The sequence below is a fragment of the Castor canadensis genome, chromosome 7 (genome assembly GCF_047511655.1).
Source record: "Castor canadensis chromosome 7, mCasCan1.hap1v2, whole genome shotgun sequence".
Classification (NCBI taxonomy): domain Eukaryota; kingdom Metazoa; phylum Chordata; class Mammalia; order Rodentia; family Castoridae; genus Castor; species Castor canadensis.
Genome location: NC_133392.1, coordinates 121340074 through 121367683, shown reverse-complemented (window position 1 = coordinate 121367683; position 27610 = coordinate 121340074). Strand labels below are relative to the sequence as shown.

General features: G+C 40.7%; 1 protein-coding gene and 1 pseudogene across 1 annotated transcript in view; one reads left to right on the top strand and one right to left on the bottom strand.

Annotated features, from left to right (window-relative positions):
- Positions 1-96, bottom strand: LOC141425268 (U6 spliceosomal RNA; annotated as a pseudogene).
- A 16446-nt stretch (positions 97-16542) lies between these two features.
- Zyg11b (zyg-11 family member B, cell cycle regulator) overlaps positions 16543-27610 on the top strand; it is a 65659-nt gene continuing 54591 nt past the window's right edge. The window contains exon 1 of the mRNA XM_074080115.1: positions 16543-16760. Within this exon, the coding sequence (XP_073936216.1) occupies positions 16731-16760 (30 nt within the window). The 5' untranslated portion in view covers positions 16543-16730. The remainder of the gene's footprint in view (positions 16761-27610) is intronic.

Sequence of the window (27610 nt, the reverse complement as noted above, 5' to 3'; positions counted from 1 at the left end):
TAAAATATGGAACTCTTCATGAATTTGCAAATCTTTGCTAATCTTCTCTGTATCATTCCAATTTTAGTATATGTGCATGCTTCTTTTTATGAGTACTGACCATATTCCTTTTCTGTTGTCTGTCTTCTCCCCACATTAGATTTGAGTACTTGAGGGCAGGGACTGGGTCTTAGTCATTTTTGTTTCCTTAGTGTCCAACACCAGCATGAGACAAAGGAAAGATATTTATTGGTCACATGACTCAAGTCAGTAGAAAAGATGTAGAGTGATAGCCAGGTATCGGTTTTATAGGCTCATGTCTATAATTCTAGCTACTTGGGAGGGTGAGATATAGAGAATTAAGGTTGGAGGCTAGCCAGGGCAAATAGTTCATGAGATCCCATCTCCAAAATAACCAGAACAAAAAATGAACTAGCAGTGTGGGTCAAGTGGTAGAGTGCCTGCCTTATAAGCACAAAGCCATGAGTTCAAATCCCATACTACACACACACACACACACACACACACAAAGACAGAGAGAGAGAGAGAGAGAGAGAGAGAGAGAGAGAGGGAGAGAGAGAAGAGAGAGAAAGGATGTAGAGTAAAAGAGGGAATTGTCACCATTAGAATTCCTACTTCAGGAAGGACTTTGCATATCCTCAATAAATAATTGTTGGAGCATAAGTTATTTACAAGTATACGACCCTTAGATCACAAGTGAGAATTATCCCTGTCCCCAAACATACACACATACCTTCATGGTAGATGTGCAATGTGCATGGACAGATGACCCTCTACAGAAGGATACCCAGGAGACAAGGTCCCAAGCACACAAACTACTAGATCTGGCTCTGTTACACATCTTCTCTTTAGGCTGTAGTTTCCTCATCTGTAAAATGAGGATAATCATATCTAGTTTGCAGAATTAGAAGGAGGGTTTTATAATAGTAGCTAACATTTATCTAATAGCTACATCATGTTACTCCTGTTCTAAGAACTTAATTATGTGGTATAAGTATATAATAATTCAGTTAATCCTTGCTGGACCTTTATAAAGTAACACTATTATATAAACTCTAAAAATAAAACAAAGACACAGATATGTCATACTTTCCTAAGATCATATGGAGAATAAATGTGGTAGTGGGAGTGGAAGCTAGGCAATTTGTTGTGCACTGGACTAGAGTCCAGATCGACTTGACTTTTTTTTTTTTCTTGGCAGTGCTAGAGATAAAAACCAGGGCATTGCACATGCTAGGCAAGTGCTCTACCTCTGAGCCACCACCCACACTCCTAGTTTGGTCCTTGTCTTAACAAGGACCATAATCTATTGCTTCTCCAATAAAATAATTATATGAAAATGAAGGTGTTGGCCCATAGTAATAAACAACAAATATTGAGAACAAGAAAGGTAATTCAGTTTCTATAGTTGATGAGATGAAATAAAAGGATTAATATTAAGGGTAAAATATTACCTTATTCATTTTTAGAATGTTTTAGTATTTCAACTATTATGTACTCTTGTGATTAGTTTTCTATCTAAAGGCTGGACTATTTTAAGGTTCCTAAAGGTAAGCTGACATTGCCTTCTGAGAAACTGGATTGAGTTCTTAGCATTTGAGCCAGAGGGCATTTGAGGGACACTAGGATCACATGTAATTAATTCCTTCCAGGCAGGCCATATTCTGGGTCCTGAAGACAGAGGTAAATCAAATCCAGTTGGTGCTCTCAAGCTGCCTGTAACCTCGTCAGGAAGGCAAACAAATGGGACAGCATCAATATGGTAGAATCTACAGGGGGATGGTCATCAGGATGATTAATTTAATTATGGAGGGGGTGATCAAGAAAGGCCTTGCAGAGGTGAAGACACATGAATCTAGTATTAAAAGACAAGTGGAAGGCATATTTGAAGAAATAAGACAGTTTCTTGACAAAGGGAATACCATGAGCAAATGCACAGAGTCTTGAAATAGCACTTTATATTCTCTGAGTAATTCAATATGGCTAGAGCACAACCATAAGACTTGTAGTGTGAGTGTTGATAACCAAGTGTTACAATCTGAATATGAAGTGTGCTTTGTGCCCCTCAGGCTCATGTGCTGAATGAATAGTCCCTAGCTGGTGGCCTATTTGGACAGGTTCTGGAAACTTTAAGAGGTGGGGCCCAGCTGGAGGAAGTAGGTCACTTGTGGGGGGTGGCTTTTTTTTTTTTTGGCAATACTGGAGCTTGAACTCAGGGCCTATACCTTGAGCCATTCCACCAATCCTTTTTTGTGATGGGTTTTTTCGAGAAAGAGTCCTGCAAACTATTTGCCTGGGCTGGCTTTGAACCTTGATCCTCTTGATCTCTGCCTCTGGAGTAGCTGGATTACAGGCGTGAGCCACCAGCACCTGGCTAAGGGGTGTAGCTTTGAAGGTTGTATCTGCTCCACATTCCTTCTTTATATTTTGCTTCCTGTCCACCATAAAGTGACCAGTCTCTTTCTTTACACACCAGCCACCATGATGTTTGCCTCATCATGGGCCCAGAATCAATGGAGCCAAGGACTACGGACTGAAATCTCTGAAACTGTGAACTAAAGTAAATTGCTTTGGTCAGGTATTTTGGTCACAACTACACAAAAGTAACTAATACACCAAGGCATACACAGAAGCCAGATGGGGAAGTGTCTCACTTGTCAAATTCAAGGTTTGACCCTCATCCTGTAGACCGTATTACATCAAAACAGAAGTGTAAAAAAGTGAAACCAAAAAAAACAAAGAAAACAACAACAAACCCAGAAGTGCAATATGGTTTAGAAAGTTAACCATTAAAAAGTGGATTCAGTCAGAGCTTTTAGAATAAAGATAGCTTTTTAACACATTAAAAGACACTCAATATTATTAGCCACTAGGGAAATGTAAATTAAAAACATAATGAGATACCACTTTGCACCTATTGGGATAAAAACAATAATAGTAAAAAAAAGATGGGGCTGGGGATGAAGCCCAGTGGTAGAGTGCTTGCCCAGAATGTACAAGGCCATGGGTTTGAGCCCCAGCACTGCAAAAAATGTTCTTACTGGACAATAACAAGGGCTGATGAGGTTGTGGAGAAACTGGATCATACACTCTTGGTGAGAATGTAAAACAATGCCACTGCCTTGAAGGACAGTTTGGCAGTTCACTGAAAATTTGATATAGCAATTCTGCTCCTGTGTATATATCCAAGAGAAATGAAGATAAATATTCATGTAAAAACATGTACACAAATGTTCATAGAATTATTCATAATACCAAAAAAGTGTAAATAACCCAAATGTCCATCAGCTGATATGTAGATAAATGAAATATGGTATATCCATACAGTGGAATATTATTCAGCCATAAAGAGGAATTAAGTCCTGATGCTACAATATGGATGAGTCTTGAAAACATAATGCTAAGTGGAAGAAGCCAGACACAAAAAAGTCACGTGTTGTATGATTCCATTTATAGTAAATATCCAGAATAGGCAAATCCACAGAGTCAAAATATAAATTAGTGGTTGCCAGAGCTAGGGAGGAATAGAGAGTGACTCCTATTAGATATGGACTTCAGAAATTAGTAGTGATGGTTGTACAATCGTGTGAATATTCCTAAAAGCCATTGAATTATACACTTTATTTTTATTAGTGTATATTAATTGTACAAAGGGGTTTCATTGTGATATTTCCATATACATATATAATGTACCTTGAGCAAATTTACGCCCTCTGTAACTGTTTCTTATCCCTCCTTCCTAAATTGTATACTTTTTTTTTGTGGTATTGGGACTTGAACTCAGGGCCTACCCCTTGAGCCACTTCATCAGCCCTTTTTTGTGATGGTTTTTTTTGAGATAGGGTTCTCTTGAACTTTTTGCCCAGGCTGTCTTTGAACTGAGATCCTCCTGATCTCTGCCTCCTGAGTAGCTAGGATTACAGGTATAAGCCACAGGTACCTGGCTGAATTGTGCACTTTAAAAAGATTAGTTTTATTACTTGAGGCAGAGTGATGCATGAGGAGGTTACAACAGTGCTCTGCCTCAGACTTCATATATACCCCTGGACGGTTATAAAGACTTTCCAGGGGGCACACATACATGAATAATTTTAAGGAAATCATTTCTCACTTTAACATGTATCCTCTTTCCTAAAACTAATCTGCTTGAGGATGTACCTTTTGTTTCTCTTTCACAATAGGTTTTTCTCTTACCCTGAGAAGAAAGATACGCCTTTCATTTTTTCTGATCATTACTATGAGGATATTGCCCTGGAGGTAAAAATATCTAGAGCACCATTGAACAGGATGATTTAAGTATGCAGGGCTTCTGAGGGAGAGTCACAAGACAGCAAAGCAGGAGTGTTTCAGTACACGACTACCAAACTGATAATAAACATGTTGATGTCAAATTAAAGTTCATGAGGAGGACCACAGTTTTTCAAAATTCTTCTACAGGGTGTTGAAGGATGAAGTCAAGAATATCTTTACCTTAAAGTCTATAATTAGCACCTGGGGTGCTTAAAATAAAAAGCTCCAGTGCTGGTTTCCCAGTCCAGTCCAATTACATTATATTATTTTGTTAAGGCCTTATAGCTTTGGAAGTCAGTGTTGAAAATCACTGTTCTTGGGAAAAGAAAATCACAGCTTAAATACTGGTAATAGAAATATGGAGAAGGCAGGGACAGATTTGAGAAATCACCCACAGAGTTCCTGGATTGAAATTTCAGTATATGTTGGATAGCCGGGAGCCGGTGGCTCACATCTGTAATCCTAGATATTTGGGAGGCAGAGATCAGGAGGATCTCAGTTCAAAGCCAGTCAGGACAAATAGTTCATAAGACCCTATCTTGAAAATATCCAACAGAAGGGGCAGGACCCTGGAGGCTCACACCTGTAATCCTAGCTACTCAGGAGGCAGAGATCAGGAGGATTGCTGTTTGAAGCCAGCCTGGGCAATAGTCTTTGAAACCCTATCTTGAAAAAAACCAATACAAAGTAAGGTTGGCAGAGTGGCTCAAGTGGTAGAGTACCTGCCTAGCAAGCGTGAAGCCCTGAATTCAAACCCAGTACTGAAAAAAAAAAACCAGAAAAATATGTGTGTGTGTAAATAAGAATTTACATATGGCCCACTAAGATGTAAAATTAGTGCCATTGGGGTGATTGCTTGCAAGGGGTGAAAGAGGGGAAAGTGTGAAGATAACTTCCAGGTGACCCTTAAAAACACATGTGAGATCTCTGTTCCTGAGAGAAGGAATACAAGAAGGGGAAAGCTTTGGGGGAAATGGGGAGTTACTCATTGAACCATGGAGTCCAAATTTGGCAATGGATGAAGAAGTCAAAGCTTAAGAAACATTTGGGCTAGTGTAATGTTTTGGACTTTTCAGGATATACTGCTTTCTCTGCTTCAAGGGAAGCAGAGATAGTACAAAAATAAAAAGATTGTGATAAGTACATGGGATATTTTAAAAATTCAGATGTGAAATAATTTTAGTTTGATAGGGTGGCAGTGGGAGTGGGTGGCTATAGTAGAAGGGAGGGCCATTAGAACTGAAAAGAAGCAGAAAGACCAAAGAGCTGGATTCACTGAGGTAAATGTGGAAATTACCCAAATTGTGGTACGACTGCAGTAGCCCAGTGGCTCTCAAACTTTGGGAGTGCTTCAGAATCACTTGGAAGACTTGTTAAAACACAGTTTGCAGGGCTCCACACCCAGAGTTGCTGATTCAGTTTGTCTTGGTAACCCAAGCATTTGCATTTCTACCAAGTTCCCAGGTGATGCTTTTATGGGTGGTCTGATCTTTACTGCAGTAAAAACTGGGTCATGTGCCAAGGTGTTCTATGAATGCGAATAGTTGATGACAGCAATGAAGAGGGAGAGAAACTAATTCTAAGTGGTTGGGCAGTTGTATGCTTCCTCTGACGGCTAATTCTTTGTGCACATCGGCCACACACTTCCTCTTACCCAACACCAGAAATTAGGCAGCCTTTGGCTCCCCAACATGGTCTAAAGATTTAAACTCTGTGTCTTAGAACTTTGGTTCCTTGTTCTATAAGGAACATACTTCTATGGAATTCACCTCACCATTAATTCATTGCATGGACTATACTTCGCCTTCATGTTTACATCAGAAACAACTATAGGCACCTTTATTCCAGCAACTTGAGGGAGAAAAACCAGAGTTAATCACCAAACTGCTTTCTATCTGCCCCAGAAACGTCACTATGAGCTGGGGATTGAAGAAAGGAAAAGAAAAAATGACATATCTAGGGAGCTCATTTATTAATTAAGTGAAAATAACAGGCATATTTCTTAAACTAGTATTCTTTCTTACAAAAAACATGTTTTGTATCCTTATGCAATTCTCTGAAACATAGTTTATAAGCTTTAATAGTTAACCTCACCTATTTATATTAAAAGTCAGACAAACGGGAAGGTCGTATAACTTGAAATAAAAGAGCCTGGAGACCTTTGCCTCAGTTTGATTAGTCACAGAAGACTTGGTTTACATCACTGTACTTATAGGTCCAAGGAGTTTGCGTCCTTTCTCTACAAAACTCCATATCCATTGTTCTCTCTGCTCCCCACATCCTGGGGATAGAACCCAGGGTCTTGTGCATGCATGGCAAGTGTTTCTGTCACTGAGCTACATCCACAGCCTTTGTTTTTTTGAGATAGGGTCTTGATATGTGGCCCAGACTGGACTTGAATTTGCTGTGTAACCAAGACTGGTCTCAAACTCTCCATCCTACTACCTCTGCCTCATAAATGCATCATACACTCTAGGGATTACAGGTCTGTGTTACCACACCTGGCTCTATTGTTCCTTTTATTTTGTTACTGGTTTTGCAGTACTGGGGTTTGAATTCAGGATCTACACTTTGAGCCACTCCACCAGCCCTTTTTTTGTGAAGGGTTTTTTTGAGATAGGGTCCCGTGGACTATTTGCTTGGGCTGGCTTGGAACCGCTATCCTCCTACCTCTGCCTCTTTGGTAACTAGGATTATAGCTGTGAGCTATTGCTACTCAGCTGATCCTTTTTAATCAAGACAGAACAGGTACTTAATTGGTTTTAAATCCACATTTCTCTTCTTCTTCTTCTTCTTTTTTTTTTTTTTTTTGTTTTTGCAGTACTAGAGCTTGAACTCGGCCTACACTTTGAGCACTCCACCAGCCCTTTTTTGTGAAGGGTTTTTTCAAGATAGGGTCTCTAGATCTATTTGCCTGGGCTGGCTTCGAATTCTGATACTCTTGATCTCTGCCTCCTGAGTAGCTAGGATTACAGGAGTGAGCCATCAGCACTCAGACACATTTCTCTTCTTTGCAAATGTAATATGTGTGTGTGTATGTGTGTGTGTGTGTGTGTGTGTACCCACATGCTCTGGGGATTGAATCAGGGCCTTATGCATGCTAAGCCTGTGTTCTATCATTGAGCCACACTTTATAGTCCTTTAGAGACACAATTTTTTATTCCAGTCAGGATTTCTCACCAGCTCCCCAAAGAGGTTTTGGAGCCATCATGTGTAGAAGACTTCCCAGGTACACTCTAATTTCGGAATTCTTGCAGCTCATGTTAAATATCAGCTATTCCTTGTCCACTCTGGAGGCATTTGTATCTAGAAAAATCAACTCTGGCTAGAAAAGCATAGAGCCACAATGTTAGATCTGATAAAATCCTCTCCTGACCACTTAACGCCCTTAGGATGTTTTACAGATCATCTAACCCAACCGCAGAGAGAGGAATTTTGCCCAATGCCCCAGGGTCTCAGTATATCAAATGACTTGAAAGGTCATCAAATTCTACATCTCCAGTGTCAGAGCCAGGGACTAGAATTCAACCCTTCTGATTCCTGGTACAGTGCTCCCAGTCTTATTCTGAGATAGCACACTTATGTTTCAGAAGCAGCCTGAACAGGTATATAAACCTATTATATCTGTTCACATCATTCTCACCTGCCTTCTGGCATCTAACAGAAGAAACTAGAATGGAAAAATACAGTAGGAGACTGGCTTCCAAGTGTCTTCCTGGTCCAGCATCATCATCTCTGGGGAACATGCTAATAATGCAAAATTTTGAGCCCTAACCTAGATATAATAGACCAGAAACCGGGGGACGGGGAGGGGGAGAAGGGGGTGGAGAGGGGGTCGCGCGGTGGGCAGCGTGGGGTGACCTAGCAAAAGCTTTACGAAACAGGACAGGTAATAACCTATAGGCACTAAGATTTGTGACAGCCATAGTAGAAAATTTATTTCACATTAAAAAGACATGTTGGACTGGGTGCTGGTGGCTCATGCCTATAATGCTAGCTACTCAGGAGGTAGAGATCAGAAAGATTATAGTTTGAAGCCAGCCTAGGCAAATAGTTCCTAAGACCCTATCTCAAAAATACCAAACACACAAAAGGGATGGTGGAGTGGTTCAAGTGGTAGAGTGCCTGCCTAGCAAGTGTGAAGCCCTGACTCCAAACCCCAGTATCACACACACACACACAAAGGCCTGTTGGGCTGGGAGCATGGCTCAGGTGGTAGAGATCTTGCCTGACTTTTTTTTTTTTTTTTTTTTTTGATGGTACTGGGGTTTGAAGTCAGGGCTTCATGCTTGCAAAGCAGGTACTCTGCCATTTAGCCACACCTCAAGTCCTTGCCTAGCCTTCTTGAGGCCCTGGTTCTAAAAGTTCATTTGATCTTTCCTACCCTACAGAGAAATTCCTGTCCTCTACAAGGATGTGAGGAAGTGGAATGATCTCAGAGGTCAGATTTTACTCTTCTATAGAACTTGTGATATTTCCTTTCTCTGGGTCTGTGTTTTCTCATCTGTCAAATGGGATATTAACCTCTTCTATTAACCCCAGAGGAGTACTGTGAGGCTGACTGATAAAGTGCTTTCTAAAAACCTGTCTGCTGTGCCAGGCACACAACTATAATCCTAGCACTTAAGAGTCTGAGGCAGAAGGATGGAGAGTTTGAGGCCAGTTTGGGCTACACAGTAAAAAGCAAACAAACAACACCCCAACAGGGCTGGGGACGAAGCTCAGTGGTAGAGCACTTGTCTAGCATGCTCAAGACCCTGGGTTTGAACCCCAGCACAGCAAACAAAACAAAAGGCCAAAAACAATAACAAAATCTTTCCTGAAACATGGCTGATGTTTTATATGATAAAACAACAACAACAACAAAACACCAAATAACTCCATAACTGTCTTCTATGACTTTGAGAGGGATTTCGAGAGTTAGTATCTGGATTGTTACTTTCAGCTCTGAAAAGTCCTGTGCTACTGCATAGCTCTACATAAAGGATAGTCAGCCCCATAAACCAGGGGTAGTTCTTTTAGTGGATGGTCCTTTCTGGAAAATTCTGCACTGAGTCTTTGGGTTCTGGGTCTTAGAGAGTCTCTAAGACTCTCATGCTTAGAGAATGGCAGCTGAAATTTCATCACACGTAGTAAGTTTGTGCTCTTCTTTATTAAATTGTTAAGGAGGAGCTCATTTATTTTGATTGGGAGTCTTTTTTATATCCAGCAGTTCACAAATGACAGTGGTCTCCTCCCTCAAAGTTTCAGGGAACTGAATATTAAAAAATAACCAGAAATCCTGCCTTTTTCCACTTAACGTTCATGAATAATTGACTTTTTGGAGGAATTTTAACTAATGATCTGATCCAAAAATTTTTAGACACTAAATACCATTTGTTATATCCCCAATATTTTCTCTATTAGCCCATTTTTGCACGTAACTGATGATCAGGATTTTATACCTTATGAGTAGCCCATCCCATTTGGGATAATTCTCACTCTTAAAATGTTTTTTCCTGCCAGGCGCTGGTGGCTCATGCCTATGATCCTAGCTACTGAGGAGGCAGAAATCAGGAGGATTGTAGTTTGAAGCCAGCCGTGGCAAACAGTTCAAGGACCCTATCTTAAAAAAGTCAATATAGGAAAGAGCTGATGAAGTGGCTCAAGTGATAGAGACCTACCTAGCAAGCATGAAGCCCTGAGTTCAAGCCCTGGTGCCAAAAAAAAAAAGAAGAAAAAAAAAGAAAAGAAAAAGAAAAAGAAAAAAAATGTTCTTCCTTTTTGAACTGATACCTACCTTCCTGTAGCTTTCCATTTGTCCTTTGCTTCTGGTTCTCCCTCCTGGAATAAATTCACATTCTCTTCATAATCATAATTCCTATCATTTAAAAATATGAGTCTTCTAAATTTTGAAATTATAATTATAAACCCTTAGATTCATGTTAGATTCAGCCTCGAGTATAATTAGGTTGAGACCAGAAGTCACAAGCTTCAATAGCAGGAATTTTGAAAGGACACAAGTGTTTTTGAGAGGGCAAAGCCCTGTATTAATCATTAACTTCTGCTTCCACAAATGAGAGGAAATAATAGTGCATAATTATATATCATTTACCATTGACTTTAGGGTAAAGGTATACTTGAGTCCTTTCTCATAATGTTGAGTTTCTATGTTCATCAAAATGAATAGAGGTTCCCAAAAATATAAAAAAGTTTATTGTGATAGTTCCAAGCCATCTCAATTTGTATTTTTGAGATTAAATTGTTATAGAAAATTATATTTGCTTGAATGTTTGCTGTAGAAAATATTCATTCACATAAGTTGTAAACTCTGTCTGCCAAAGGAGGTTGATTACATTCACCCACCTTATGGTGAGTAGCCCCTGACATCATTCTATACTAATTCAGCAAGAATAAAATACTGTAACAGAATTGCTTAAAGTTAGGAACACCAATAAAGGGATTCCCCATTATAAAAATTAATTTTACATATGAAATAAGTGGCTTTAAACTATTATTTTAAATGTTTTATTTATTTACTTTTAGAATAGGCAATACATTCTAATGATTAAAAATACTAAGATATTCCAAAGGCTACCTACTATGAAAAATCTCCTTCCTACCTGTCTTCTGCCATCTAGCTCTCTTGGTCAGTTCTGTGAAGTTCTTCCCAGAATATTTTATGCACATATAAGCAATAAGGAATGTATACTACAATCACCACTTCTTCCAGGCTATCATCATTCTGGTATTGCGTTCCTGATAGCATGTAACACATACTGTTTAGAACCTTGCTTTCTCACTTAAAAATAAATCCATATTAGTACATGAACAACTTTCTTTTTGATGGCTGCAAAATATGAATTGTATAACTGCACTATTATTTAACCAGGCTGGTATTCATTAACATTTAAAGGCTATAGAGGTAGCCCGGTGGTAGAATATGGTCAAGGCCCTGGGTTCCATCTGCAGTACCACAAAAAAAAGCAGACTTTCCCCCTTCAAAAAAAAATGCAACTCATTTTTTACAATTTCAAATAAGGCTTACACAGATACTTAAGCATATGTGTAAATTACATTTTTAGAAGCAGAATTATTGGGTTAAAAGGAATGTGCATTTAAATATCTGATAAATACCACTAGCAAATTGTTCTCCAATTTGCTGGGGCTTGAACTCAGGACCTCAGGCTTGGTAGCCAGGAGCTCTACCACCTGAGCCATTTTGCAAGCCTACCTGTCACATAGTGTTTTATCAGTCTTATGACTCTTGGTTAATCCGATAGGTAAAAAGAAATCATTTTTGTGGCACTGGTGTTTGAACTCAGGGCTTCACATTTGCTAGGCAGTTGCTTTTACTTTTTGAGTCACTCCATCAGTCCTGTTTTGTGTTGAGTTTTTTCGAGATAAGGTCTTTTGAACTATTTGCCCAGCACCGGCTTTGAACTGCAGTTCTCCCAATCTCTCCCTCCTGAGTAGCTAGGATTATAGGCATGAGCCACTGGTGTCTGGCAACCTGACTTTTATGATGGCTTTAGCCTCACAGATATTTTTTTCTTCCAACACAGCTGAATATATCACTCTTTCCTTATATGGCATCTAGTTTTTGTTTTGTACTTAAAAAGACTTCCCTCACTTTGAGATTATAAAAAGTTCTCCCATGGTTCCTTCCAGTATGTTTTGGTTTCATTTTGACCTGTGTGCTGTGTAGATGCAAGTTCAAATTTTCTAGGTGGCTATCCAGTTATTCTAATACCAAATACAGTCTCACCTTTTTCTTACTGATTTGAAGTTCTACCTTTATTATGCTACATTTCCATATATATTGATGTTTTTGGACTTTATATTCTGTTTCACTGATCACAGGACAATTGTGGCTCCATTTGTTCTTGATGTCAAAACCCTGCCTTTTTTTGTTATTGTTCCCAATGGTTTTGAATTTATGTTGAGTAGTTTCAATAATTATTAGTTTTCCCCTCTTTTCTTCCTTTTGCTTCTGTATATCCTCAGTTTAGTTACTATATAAAACACTCATTGCCAACAAATTACATGAATTTGAATCAACCCATTGAGGAAATAGTTTTGGTACTTTAAGAATTTGTGGACTGGAGACATGGCTCAAGAGGTAGAGCACCTGCTTTGCAGAGTGAAACCCTGAGTTCAAACCCCAGTCCCACCAAAAACGAACAAACAAACAAACAAACAAACAAGAAAACCATTATACACACACACACACACACACACACAATATGTAATAAGTAGAATAACTGTGATTTCCTTCTTTCTTTCTTTCTTTCTTTTTTTTTTTTGGTGGGACTGGGTTTTGAACTCAGGGTTTTGCACTTGCAAAGCAGGCACTTTACCACTTGACACTTGAGCCACATCTCTAGTCCATTTTGCTCTGGTTATTTTGGAGATGGGGGAGGTCTCTTGAATATTTGCCCTGGCTGGCCTCAAACCTCAGTTCCCCCAATCTCAGCCTCTTAAGGACGAGGATTGCAGGCATGAGACATTGTTGCCCAGCTAACTCTGACTTTTTTTTTTAAGTAGTGCTTTTCCTCCACTACCACCAGGTCCTTAGAGAAAGTGACTACCAGATCAGACAGCAAGTTATGGTCATAATTTACCTAACATTGGTGGTCTATTCCCTTTGCTACTTATTGGTTTATCCATAGCAAATAGGACTTGAAAGGATGTCTCTTGAGGAGCTACATGGAAAAATAGTGTTCTATGAAGGGTGATGTTTAGTTGGCAGTAGGATATTTAAGTCTAAAATTCAGGAGATCCAGAATGGAAGCATTGGGGCAGTTACTACTAATAGATTATGTTTAAAGTAATATGACCAGATAAGTAATAAGGACAGGTTGCATTTGTGAGGCATTTGCTGTAAAGGAGGGCGGAGAAACTGGTCAGTAGCTGCAGGGACAAGCCTAGTCAAGACAGATTTGTTTGATTTTTTTTGTGTTTTTTTTTTTTGGTGGTACTAGGGTTTGAACTCAAGATCTTGTGCTTGCTAAGCAAGTGCTCTACCTCTTGAGCCATTCTACCAGCCCTTTTGTGTGTGTTGGGTATCTTCGAGATAGGATCTCCTGACCTATTTGCCCGGGCTGCCTTCTAACTGCCATCCTCCTAATCTGTCTCCCTCATAGCTAGGATTACAGTTGTGAGCCATCAGTGCTCCACTAAGACAAAGTTTTTTTTATCCTTGTTGTTTTGGCAGTACTGGGATTTGAACTCAGGGCTCATGCCAGCTAGGCAGGTGCTTTACCACTTGAGCTACTTACCCAGCCATTTGGTTTTTTTAAGATGGAAGAAATAAATTCATGTTGGTATAACAATAGGAAAGAAAATTGGAAAAATGGTGATGGGGGAGGAATTGCTGAATAGTTGTCTTTGAGACAGAAAGAAAGACGTGAGTCCTAGTACTTGTGCTCCTCTAGTGCCAATCTAAGAATGGATAATCTAGCTGGCACCGGTGGTTTACATCTGTAATCTTTGCTACTCAGAAGGCAGAGATCAGGAGGATCAGGGTTTGATGCCAGCCTGGGCAAATAGCTCTTGAGATTCTATCTCAAAACAACAACAACAGCAACAAACAACAACAACAAACCCATTAAAAAAAAAAAGGCTGGTGAAATGGCTCAAGGTGAGATTAAACCCCAGTACTAAAGAAAAAAAGAATGGATAGTCTAAAAATCAGTTTGTGGCTGGGTGCCAGTGACTCATGCCTATAATCCTAGCTACTCAGAGGGCAGAGATCAGGAGGATTGAGGTTTGAGCAAACAGTTTGAAAGACTGTATTTCAAAAATACCTAACAGAAAAAAGGGCTTTGGAGTAACTCAAGTGGTAGAGCACCCGCCTTAGCAAGCATGAAACCCTGAGTTCAGACCCTCGTATCTCAAAACAAACAAACAAATAAAAACCCCCAAAACTGTGATGGAAATTGAGAATAAATGTTCAGAAACTTTTATAACAATTAGAATTTTCTTTTGTGGGTTTTGTGTGGGAAAATTCTAATTGTTTTATAACAATTAGAATTTTCTTTTGTGGGGGGTACTAGGGTTTGAACTCAGGGTTTTGGGCTTCCAAAGCAAGTACTCTACAACTTGAGTCATACCTCCAGCCCATTTGCTCTGGTTATTTTGGAGATGGGGCCTTGCAACTATCTGTCTGGGCTGGCCTCAAATCATGATCCTCCTGATCTCAGCCTCCTAAATAGTTGTCCTCCCACCCCCACCCCCAGATGAATACTGTACTGCCCAGGCTGTCCTCAAAATCCTGGGCTTGAGTGACCCTCCCACCTCAGCCTCCTGAGTAGCAGGAGCTACAGACATACACCCTCAGACAGAAAACATTTGTGTCTGTTGGATCTAATAATAAAAAATCTGAAACCTGGAGTAAACAGTGGTAGAATGCTTGCCTGGCATATCCAGCATGTGCGAGGCCCTGGCTCAATCCCCAGCACACACGCACACATACAGAATCTGATGTTGTCAAATTCAGAGATAGGAAGTAGAATAGTGCTTTGTCTGCTCCTGGATGCTCTGCCACACTGTCCCTGCCATGATGTACTGACACCTCTGAAACAGCCAAAATTAGTATTTCCTCCTTTGAAGAAAGAGACAGAGAGAAAGAGAGAAAGAGAGAGAGAGAGAGAGAGAGAGAGGAACGAACGTAGGGCTGGGGTTTGGGGTGTGGCACAGTGGTAGAGATCTCACATACAAAGCCCGTGTGAGGCCCTCAGTTTAATCCCCAGCACTGAGCTCGCCAGGATGTGGGGAAAGAGAATGGGGAGTTATTATCTAATGCGTACAGAGTTTCATTTTTGCAAGATGAGAAGACTTCTGGAGCTGCATGATGGTGATGGTGGTACAATGTGCATATTTTTAATTCCACTGAATTCTACATTTAAAAATGGTTAAGACGGGACTAAAGCCTAGGTGCAGGTGATAGAACGCCTGCCTAGCAACTATGAAGCTCTGAGTCCAAACCCCAATACTGCAAACTCATGGCTTTAGTACCAATAAAGGCGCGTTAAAAAAACGTTAATACTCTGAGGGTAGCTCAGTGGTAGAGAATATGCTTAACGTGTGTAAGGTGCTGTGCTAGATTCCCAGATCCACATAAAACAAGAATAAAAGACAGGGCTTGCATTGGTATAACTGTCTTTCTAAATTTCATTTTTTCTAGTATTTTTTATTGTATTTTACAAAAATATGAATCTAACATTAGAGGAAAAGCCTGGGTTCTTTAGCATGATGATTTGAGGACTGAGAAGTGTTTGACTTTAGCTAAAAAAGATGGATATGTAGCTCAGTGGCAGAGCATTTGCCTGCATGTTTGAGGCTGATCTCCCAACACACACACACACACACACACACACACACACACACACACACACAAATACACATGTAGGTGGACCATGTTCTCTTCTGTTCATTTTCTCAGTGAATGGGAAGCAAAATCATCAGATAAATGAGGATGGAGGAGGAAGTGTTGAAGGTTTGAAAAAGAGAGGGTTTGGGAATAATTATCTAGGAGAGTGGGAGATACGCAGCTGGAGAAATGTAGTAGTTTATCCAACCACTAAAAGGCCCATTTGAGATAGTGATGTCAAATTTCGGGGAGACAATCAGTCGGTCAGTATGGATTTGATGTATCCCAACCCCCTTTTCACTTTGCTGCAGGGTTAGGACCCAGAGTTTTGTCAGTACAAAGACAGGAGAGAAGGATTGGAGCGATGAGGGTGAATACCTGGCAACGATTGCCACTATTTAAGGGAGGATGTAAGGGCAGTATGAGGAATAGTAAAAAGGTAGTCGGGTCAATGGATTTTGGATGACGGTGGACTTGAACAGTTGGATTTGGAATATCGGAGAGAGTAAACTAGAAAGGCAGGAGGTTGTGGTGGGAAAGTTAACTTGAGATCATGGGGGCTGGGGATGTGGCTCAGTGGCACAGCCACACAATGAATGTCAGCGAATCAGAAGCTGAAATCTAAAAGAACGATGGTGAGTGACACAGAGATCTGTGATGACCTAAGCGAGTGCTCTGCTCTCCTGTCGTGACGTAAGGTTTAGAGCTCCTCTTCTAGTTAAAGGGGCTAGGCGGACTTGAAGGGACGTTGCCCCTTTAAGGGCGGGCGGTTGGGAAGCCGGAGGGTCCGGCTGGGGGCGGACCCCGCTCGGAGTCTGCGCAAAGGCGGTGGCCGAGGCCGAGTCAGAACGGACGGAGCGGGGCGGGCGATGGGGCGGGGCCTCGCGGGGGCGGAGCCTGTGCTGGGGTCTGGCTGCGGCTGAGGCTGCGGCTGCGGTGCCGCACTTCCAGCTTCTGAGGGAACGAGGCTGAGGCCTGGGCCAAGCCCGGCGCCGCTGCGGGACCGAGCCTCCTGGAGCCCCCGCGCCGGCTCAGCCTGGGGGCGGGCTCGAGCCCGGCCCGCCGTGGCACCCAGGACCGAGGCTGCATGCACGAGGACCAGGCCGGTGCAGCCATGGTGAGGGAGCGAGGCCTGCCCGAGCCGCAGCCGCCCGCCAGCCTAGCCCCCGCGGCCTGCCCCTCCCTAGCCTGGACGCCCTGCGTCGCCTGGCCCTCTTGTGACCACATCCTGGGCGTCCAGCTCCTTCTCGGCGTTCCCTGCCCACCTGCTGGGGCCAACCCAAGGGTGACATCCCTTAATGTCCCTCCCCTCTCGTGACACTTTTATCACTCCCCCCCCCGCGACAGCCTCCTTCGCATTCTCTTCGCGTCCCCCCAATCTTCCTTAACCCTTCCCTCCTTCCTTTTCTACCATTTTGCCTTTTTCTCTTGCGATCTTCACCCTCCCCCCTTTTCCTCCCATCTTTTTCGCCCCAGCCTTCTGCTCTCCCTTCTCACCCCCGTCACCATTTTATCTCCACTGCCCCCTCCTCCCCTCGTCCTCTGCCATTCCTGTTTCCTCTGCCCCTTATCGGATGTCCTCGCCCGCCGGCCCGCAAGGCTATTGCTCCCCGGGAGCTGTTGGGCGGGCACAGAGCGATTCACAGCCTTTCTTCTTCCTTTTCTTTTTTGGAGGGCGGAAGAGGGAGGTTGGAGGTTTGGAAGAGAGCCTGGAAGCCTTATTACTTAGTATCGTTGCAAAACCTGAGTGATGGTGTGTTTCAGAGTGATGGAGGGCCAGCATTCATATTGTCACCTTACGAGATTAATCTAGCCTTTTGATAGAAATCGCTAAAAATGTTTTGAAATTTATTTTTATTTTGAGCGTATTTTAATGCAGAAGTATAGTGTGGGAAATTAAAAAAAATTATTTCCAAGCTTGACTGTTACTACTTAGAACAAATGATTTTGTTTTTGTTTGGAGGCGTAGACCAAGGACATTTGAGGACTGAAAATCAGTTTGGCAGTCAGACTGTGACAGTCTTTAATACCTTCTCTAAAGGGTTCGTTTGTTTTGTCCTTCCTGCCCTTTCTTGGGGGAACCATTTATTTGAAAGTTTTCTTCCTATTTCAAAATATGTTCTGACTTCAGTTGTTTTTTTCATTGAGTTGAGTTACACGTGTTTTGCAGTACTTTTATGGAAGACAGTGGTCAATCATATACAGTAAGCTAAATTTTGATGTCTGAGAGGAGTAGACATTCTAGTCAAAACTAGTCCTGATAATCATGTTCTCTTACATTAGTCAGTTTGTCTTTTCCCTCCCTCTGATTTTTAGGAAAGTGGTTTATTATCACATCATTTAATCTATAAATATTCCCTGACTCACTGACTCCTGTGTTTATAGGTTGTTATTCTCCTGTGTCTGTCTCCTTCACTTTTACCACCCATCACACTGTCATTGTGTGCTATCCTGTTTCTTCCTGTAGAACATGAGTTCCCGAGCGCTATGCCTTACTTATTCCTGTTATTCCCAGTGCCCAGGTCAAGTAGGTTTCAGTGATTCACTTTATGGTCTCATTTTCCCACCTGATAAGTACAGTCTTAAACTGTACTTGAGTGAGTTTGAGCATCTTATTTTTGGTGCAAAAATATAGTGAGATGTGATGATTGATACTCCTCAAAATAAAGAGCCATTCTATCTAAGATATCAAACTATCAAACTGATAGGCTTTTGGAAATGTGGGCCCTCCTACTGAGAATGAATATATGAGTACAGAGGGAGGAGCTACAGGTTCCTCTTTGGGTATTTAGGATCTAAATGTGTCATTTGAGCTGGGCCTGAAAGATTAATAGGATTTATGTAGATCATTTTGGAAAGGGGTAGAAGGCTTCATTGTGAATTTGAGTTGAAAGTAGAAAGGAATTAGGCTATGTTGTAGGAAGGATTACCTTTATATAGTATGAAAGGATGCAGGAATGATGGTGTGCAAAGGCAGACATGGTGGTTCACACCTGAATCCTAGCTACTCAGGAGGCAGAGATTGGGAGAACCTTGGTTCCAGGCCAGCCTGGGCCAAAAGTTACTGAGACTACATCTCAACCAAAAAGCTGTGTGTAGTAACTTGTGCTTGTGATCCCAGTTCTGCAGAGGCAGTCTGAACAGACTTGTTCCAGGCAAAAGAGACCCTATCCAAAAAAATAACTAAAGCAAAAAAGGGCATGGCTCAAGTGGTAGTACTGCCTAACAAGGTCCTGAGTTCAAACCCAAGTACAGAGAAGAGAAAAAAAAAATAAGGATGGGTAATAGAAAACAAGGCTAGAAAGATTGTCTCAATCCTTTTGGTCTGCTGTAACAAAATACCTGTTGGGTTGGGCACCAGTGGCTCATGCTTGTAATCCTAGGTACTCAGGAGTCAGAGATCAAGAGGGTTGAGGTTTGAAGCCAGCCCCGACAAATAGTTTGTGAGACCCTATTTTGAAAAAACCCTTCACAAAAAAGGGCTGGTGGAGTGGCTCAAGGTGTAGGCCCTGCATTCAAACACCCCAGTACTACAAGAAAAAAAAAGCCTCACAATCCGAGGTGTAGGCAAGGATAGGGAAGGCTCCTTAGAGAGCACATGGGCAGCACCTACTGAAGGAAATACACCCATGCACCATAATTCTGCTCCTAGACTGGAAACCTATATAATGAGCATGTGGGGACATTCCTGGTGGGGTGTCTGCTCAGTGAAAATAGCAAATAGCCATAACAGGTTGGAGAGAATGTGTTCACAAGACAAAAAAATACCCAGCATGAGGACCCACTGGGATGTAGCCCCCTGGGATCTTCAGGATGCTGTGGGCACAGACCACCCTAGAGATTCAAAAATGTCTTGGTGCTGATTTGTCCTTGTTCATAATGCTACTACCTCTTGCTACCCAGATGTCCTGGTAGAGAACAAAAGTCTCTGGAAGGCCTCTAGGTCTGAAGGAGTTGCATAGGACCTGGGGATGAATCAATATCTGGTGAGTGGTCTGGGGCATAGGGGCCCCAAGGCCAGATTGTGGCTGTAGCAGTTTAGACATCCTACTGGGCATAGCACCACCCCTGCCCCCTCAGAGAAGCTGGGCTCTACTGAGAGTGAGAATTCCCAGGGATAGAGTGGAAGGAGGCAGCTGATACCTAAGCCACCCCGTCCTGAGCTCCACTGCCTTGAGTGCCTCTTAGGCTCTTGCCTGGCAAGCTCAGAGGGAGGTGAGTCACTCCAGTAACTCAGCTTAGGGTATGTGGTCTCATGCTTTATGAACCACAATCTCACGAGGAGCTTCTTTAGGTTGAACCTGGCAGCCAGGGGTAGCTGAACTTCATAGTGGGGTACTAGTCCATCTTGAAATGTTTTTCCAGCTTGTGATGGGATTCTTGCTATAGATCTTGGCAAGGGGATCCTGGTATTGGGGAGCCCAATAAATCACAAGGTTCTTGCACCCTGGTTCCCATGTTATAGTGAAATTTTGAGCTAAGAGGATAGAGGTTATTATTAATATCAGTAAATGTGTTCTTGAAAAAAATGAAGTCCCTTCCATGCTTATGCTTTTTTGTTTGTTTTTTTGTGGTGGTGGTGGTGGTGGTGGTGGTGATGGTGGTGTGTGTGTGTATGTGTGTATGTGTTACTGAAGGTTAAAGTCAGGGCCTTGCGCTTACTAGGCAGGCACTCTACCACTTGAGCTACTCTTTGTTTTTTTGAAATGAGGTCTTGCTATGTAGCCCAAGTTCACCTTGAACTCCCTACTCTCTTGCCACGGACTCCTGAGTGCTGAGATTAAAAGTGTGCCCTACCATACCTGGCCTCAAGTTAATGCTTTTGAACCACAGGTCTGAGACATAATCATTGTGAATCACAGAATCATTTCAGAAGCACAAGTGGAGAGAAATGTCCTACAATAAGTAGGAAGTCTTACTAAATTTCATTCCTTTCTTAAACGCATTGATATGTTATATGTAGATACTAAACATTACCACTGGTACTATTATGTATCTCCTTCCACCCAACTTTCAGGCATATAATTTAATTTTTTAGCTGGCTTAACTAATTTCTAAGTTAAACAATGATTCTATATAGGGAGTTATTTTCCAAATATAATAAACCTTAGCCATGGAAGCAATCATGGTGACAGAATCACTTCCTATTTTACTAAAATTTGCAAACATGACTCAATTACTTTGTTTTCTTCCAAATAGTCATTCTAGTAATTTTAAGAGTAACTTGCATTGAATTTCTCTAGAACAAATTAACTTAAATTATTGATACAGTTTCTTATCAACTTCTAGCTTGTGTTACTGAGTCAGGCCTATTATGGGTTTTCATTTCAAAATAATGTATCTCTTGTTACTTTTTAATCCTTTTTCTTAAATTTGTTTATTCTAGATATGCTAGAATTCATACTCCTTTCTAAGAGTTTTTTTGTTTTTGTTTTTTGCATTGGGGATTGATCTCAGGGCCCCCAATTCCCTACCACTTGAGCCATACCCTCAGTCCTTTTGCTTTTTAGTAAGGGTCTTCTGCTAACTTTTACCAGACTGGTCTGGAATTGCTATTCTCCTGTCCTATCTCTAACTCCCAAGTAGCTAATAATCCAAATAGAAAAACAACGTTAAAGGCAGAATTCATGAATATTGGGGCATTTATTTAGAGGAGCATGATGTCATGCAATAACTTTCATTTAGTGTGTCCACAATGTATCAGGGATGTACTAATTAATCTTCACAGTACCATGAGGTTGATATTATTTTCTCATTGTACAGATAAAGAACTGAGGCTTTGAGAAATCAAGTAACTTTGCTGTGGTCATAGCATAAGTAACAGAGCCAGATTCAAACACAGGTTTGACCTCCTAAGCCTGTACTGTTTTTGAGTATCATCCCTGGATTCCCTGAGGTGGTAGGGATTTAAACTAAATTCAAGCATTTAAAATATTTTGACTTTTGTTTCCATTATAAAAGTAATTCATGTTTATTAAAAGAAAGTTGGCCAAAGGGTATGTACAGTCTTAGGGTTCCTTTTTTTTTTTTTTTTTTTTTTAGGTTCTGGGATTTTGAACTTAGGGCATTGAAGTGCTCTATTACTTGAGCAGCCACACCCCTAGTTAGTTCTGTATTAGTTATTTTTCAGATAGGGTCATACTCTTTTTGCCCAGGCTGGCCTCAGATCCTATCTGCTTATCTTATGCCTCCTGCATAGTTGTGATTACAGACGCAAGCCACTGTGCCTGGCTTATTCTTTCTTTATTTATTTTTTTAATACATTCCTGGGGCCGGCTTGTTTTTTCAGATAGAGTTTAGCCAACTTTTTTTCCCAGGATGGCCTCGAACTGCAGTGCTCCTATCTCTTGCCTTCCTAAGTAGCTGGAATTACAGGCATGAGCCACTATACCCAGCTATAAAGTACTTTGAGAATATTTATGCTTTTCCCATTTAACTGTTTTTTGGCAAACTGTTTGCTGCTACTACTTCTGCTCTCACACCAATCTTGATGAAGACTATCAGGCTTCTAAATGACAAGAATTCTATAATAATAGTAAAGGTAGAAAGAGAGAAAGAAGAATGGAGGCTTGTCACTTTTTCTACTCAGCTGGTGACTCACGCCTGTAATCCTAGCTACTCAGGAGGCAGAGATCAGAAGGATCATGGTTCAGAGCCAGCCTGGGCAAATAGTTCGAGAGACCCTATCTTGAAGATACCCAACACCAAACAGGGCTGGTGGAGTGACTGAAGTGGTAGCATACCTAACTAGCAAGGGTGAAACCCTGAGTTCAAACCCCAGTCCCACCAAAAAACAAAACTAAAACTTACTGTTTTCCTTTTTTCTATAATGCTGTCTCAGTTCTTGACTATGAAGCCTTCACGTTTCCTCTTTAGCCGTGCTTTTTCTTTTAAAGCCCTCAGTTATCTCCAGGCAGCCTTGGCTTATTCCTTTTCTACACTGTAGCATGATACCTAGTTTTTTCTGTTTGAGATAAAACCCAAGGATTTGGAGCATTTTTATTATTGAGCTACATCCTCCCCTCTGTAGCAATTATTTTGTAGTGGTATTATTGTTAATTAATTAGGTTGTGTCTCCAGATTGTGAACTGTTTGAGGGGAGGGGCAGTACTTACCGTGTTTTTTCAGTTTCATGTGATAAGCACTTGGTACCTAAGACATAGCAAGTAAATATTTATAATTGATGTGTATACTTAGTAGAGGATTCCATAAGGTGATGTAAACTGAGATGTGAGTTATGAAAGAGAAAAAGAAAGTTGAACACTCTGCAGGTCCCCTGAGGGGAAAAAGGTTTGATGGGTAAGAAATGTTAGTTCAGATAGTTTCCATTGCTAGCCTAGATGGTATTTTGACCTAGGATGAAAGTTCTATTTAAACCAGAAATGTTGGGGAAAAAGCCAAATGATTTCAGGATGGATTGCAAAGCAGTAAACCTTTGTATAAATACTTGTAAGTTACTTATCTAATGGTAACGCTCCAGACACTAGATATTTAAGCTCCAGTAGTAAAGAATTAGGGATGGTTAATTTTTTTTTAATTTAAATTAACTATATAAAGATGTATTGTTTTCTTTTTTTCCCTATCTCCACTGCTCCTTTAGATGAACATTTTTCTTAGTTCTCCGGGATCTACATGCCTATTTAATGTCCTATCCTTCTTCCCTCCCTCTTTTTCTCTCTCCCTCCCTTCCTTACTTTTCTTTTTTTTTTTTTTTTCCTTACTTAACATTTTTGAGACAGGATCTAGCCATGTTGCCCAGGCTGGCCTTGAACTCTTGGGCTTAATTGATCTTCCTGCCTCAGCATCCCAAGTAGCTGGGACTACTGGTATGTGCCACTGTGCCCTGCTCATATTCTTTCTTCTTCCTTTTTCTTTTTTTTTTTTTGGTGGTACTGGGGTTTGAATTCAGGACCGCATGCTTGCGAGGCAGATGTTCTACCACTTGAGCCACTCCACCAACCCTGTTTTTATTGGGTATTTTTGAGATGGGTGTCAAGAACTATTTGCCCCAGGCTGGCTTTGAGTCTTGATCCTCCTGATCTCTGTATCCTGAGTAGCTAGGACTATAGGTGTCAGCCACCCATCTAGCTCTTTTCTAAAGACATTTCAAACAAATTGGAATGTTCTTATTTTTATAATACTGTTTTCTTTTCATAGACCTTAAAAACTTTGCCAAATCATTTTATTTCTTTGCCTCCTTTTTTAAATCTCTAAAATAAAAAGGTTATATTAAATCTCTGTAATTCCTTCCATCTCTTAAAGAAAGAGTAATAAGAGTTTAACAATTTAAAGCTAAGTACTATGGAAGGTACAATCTATTAGCCATAAAACTATGAGATTTGGTCAAGCTGCTTTTATTTTATTGAGTTTTTTTTTTTTTTTTGGCAGCACTGGGGTTTGAACTTACGGCCTCATGCTTGCTAGGTAGGCACTATTACCACCTGAGCCGCTCAGCCAGCCCTTTTTTGTGTTGGGTATTTTTGAGATGGGTCTCTCAAACTACTTGCCAGGCTGACTTTGATGATCCTCTTGATATCTACCTTCTGAGTAGCTAGGGCATGAACTGGTGCCTGGCAAGTTATTTTTTGAATAGCGTCTCATTTTTATGCCTGGGCCAGCCTGGATCACGATCTTCCTGTTTATGCTTCCCAAGTAGCTGGATATAGACATGTGCCATTGTGCTTTTTAATGGTTAAGATGGTGTCTTACTGTTTGCCTAGATGGGTCTTGAACCTCAATTCTGATGTTTGCCTCCCTAGTAGCTAGGATTACAGATGTGAGTCACTGAGCCTGGCTCAGCCCTTAGTTTTTGGAGACATTGTCTTTCTTTTTAATCCTTGCTGGCCTTGAGCTCACAAATGCTCTTGCCTCTACTTCCTGAGGACTGTTGATTACTGGTGTGCACCACCATGCCGGCGTTTTTTGGTATTCTAAAAAGAATTTTCACACACATCCCATCTCTTTCTTACTACCTTTTTGTGGGATAGTTAAGATAGAGTTTAACTTCAAATTTTCAGGTAAGGAAACTGAGAAGTTATTTTCCTGTGGTCACACAGCTAGTATGTAGCAGAGCCAAGATGACTGCAAGTCCACTGCTTTCCATTATTAAACCCATGTCTTTGTTTACTGTATTATATTTCAGAACTCATGCTGTAGTTAAGAGGAAAATAATGCTAAAGTATCACTTTGAGTTATCTGTTTGTGTGATCTGCTCATCTCAGTGATAACAGCTGAACTTTTTGTTTTGTTCCTTAGAATAGCTTTATTACATGACCTAAGATGGAAACCCAGGGGTATTTATTTACCTTTTGATGCCTTGATCTTTGTGAGATAGAACTGTACCTCCTTGCCCTTTAGCACATATCCACTAGCCATATTAGCCAGGTTTTGAAGTGATGGATGCAGAAACCTTGCTTTACCTGCTTTTTAATTTGGCATCTAGAGGTCTCTGAAGAGTAGTTGGTGGTTTTTAAAAAAGAAAATTAGCTGGAATGTAGCTTAGTGGTAGAGTGCTTGCCTAGCATGGGCAAGATCCTGGGCTTAATCTCCAGCACCACATAGAAAAAGAAAAATCATGTCAAATACTTCACAATGTCTGTATTCTTGGGGATAATATTATCTGTCCCCTTGATGTGTTGTTTTTTTTTTTTTTTTTGTCAGTTTCTTCATTTGTAAAATTATTGTGGTTGGGGAGGGGGAGGGTAGAGGGATTTGATCATATGTAGGATTTTATTAGATGATTATTTCTAGAAGTCTGATTTGGTTGAATGAGTTTTTTTTTTTTTTTTTAAAGGCTGGAGTGTTGTTTGTGGTAAGTGCTTGCATGAGGCCCTGGTTTGATTCTTAGCACTGCAAAATAAATAAGAAACCCATAAAATAGCAGGAGATTTTTCAGAGAACTATGGCCAAAAGCCAGAGACATCTAATATTTGAAATTTCCTATAAGCATCTGTGAACTTAAATGACACTTGTCTGCCTTTTAATTGCATTCTTTAATTTTAGGGCTAGACTTGGGATTTAATATTTTTCTCTGGATATGAGGTTTCTTTCTAGGAGCAAATAAGTATTTCATTGTACCTAACAATAAATTTGTACTGTCTGTTCACTTGTTCATTCAACAGAAGTTCAGTGCTATTATGTTGTAAGCATCATTTTAGGCTCTGTGACCATATTGGAGAGAAAAATGGAACTTGTGTTCCATTGATTGATTGATCGATTGGTAATGGAATTTGAACTCAAGGCCTCACATGTGCTAGGCAGGTGCTCTACCACTTGAGTCACTCCACCAGCCCTTTTTTTGTGTATGGTAAGTATTTTTTAGATAGGGTCTTGGGAACTATTTGCCCAGTCTGGCTTAGAACTGCAGTCCTCCTGATCTCTGTGCCCCAGATAGCTGGCGCCTGGCAGAGTTTATATTCTATAATAGTAGTTAACATGGACTGAGAGATTAATATGTGCCATTCACCATTGCATTTTGCGTGTAGAATTTATTTAATTCTGACAACAGTTCCACAATGTAGATTTTGTTATGGTCTGCATTTTATAGATCATGAACTGCAGGGAGATTAAGTCCTTTGCCCAATAATGTTATATAATTTTATAAGTGGTAGAACTGGTATTTTAACTCAGGCTATTGGGGTTCCAAGCCCATACTCTTCACCACATTATTACACAGTCCTTCAGAAAGATGTCAATAAAATTTTATTTTGGCTGGTAGGGTGGCTCAAGTGGTAGTATACTTGCCTAGCAAGTGTGAGACTCTGAATTCAAACCCCAGTACTGAGAAAAGAAAATTTCACAACCAGACATGGTGGCACAAGCCTGTAATCCTAGCACTTGGGAGGCTAAGGCAGGAGGATTGCAAGTTTGAAGTCACCCAAGGCTGCATAGATAGTTCAAGACCAACCTGGGCTACATAGCATGACTCTGTCTTAAAAAAAACAAACAATAAAAAAGTAGATTATTTCTATCAAAAATTGTTATTTTAAGGACTAGAGTCATGGCTTAAGCAGTAGAGTATCTGCCTAGCAAGTACAAATCCCTGAGCTCAAACACCGATGCCTCCCAAAACAACAAACAAACAAACAAAATTATTATTTTAATATTATAGTCACTTAGTTTCTGACCCAGTCATTAGAAAGTAAAATGACTGATGTAGCTCATGGTAGAGTGCTTGCCTAGCATGCGAAAGGCATTAGGTTTGATAGCCAGCACCGCAAAAAACCAACCAAACAAACAAACAAAAAAATAATTATTGGCCAATCGCTGGTGGCACATGCCTGTAACCCTATCTACTGGGGAGGCAGAGATCAGGAAGATCTTGGTTTGCCAGCCTGGGCAAATAGTTCATGAGACCCTATCTCAAAAATACCACACAAAAAAGGACTGGTAGAGTGGCTCAAGTAATAAGAGTACCTGCCTAGTAAGCTTGAGGCCCTAAGTTCAAATCCCAGTACCACAAAACAAAAAACAAACAGACAAACAAAAACCTCAACAATTATTCAGGAGTACAAGAAAAGGAGCACTCTTAGAGAACCATTGTAGTCTATTGGAGGACTGGTCGGCCTTAGGAACCTTTTGAGCCTGATTGATATGAGTTGAATCTGAGACTACTACATAAAGCCAGGGGACCCTAAAATATCCATATTCTTCATGGAAAGGAAGACTAAAAAATACCTGCTTGATGGAGTAGGCAGATACAGAAGAATGTTTATCATTACATGGATTCTGGATGGAAAAAGTCTCTTGAGAATTTAGAACCATGAGCCTACTGTCCTGTGTGTCTGTGACTAGAATTTATGTTACTTGTGCAAGAGATGGTGGCTAAGTAGGAAGGGAGCCTTTACTGAGTAACTGTTCTGTTGGATATTGTCTAGGGATTTAAGTACATCTCACTATACCCTGACATCATGAGATAAATACTAATATTATTCTCATTCTACAAAGGACATATAATGGAAAAACAGG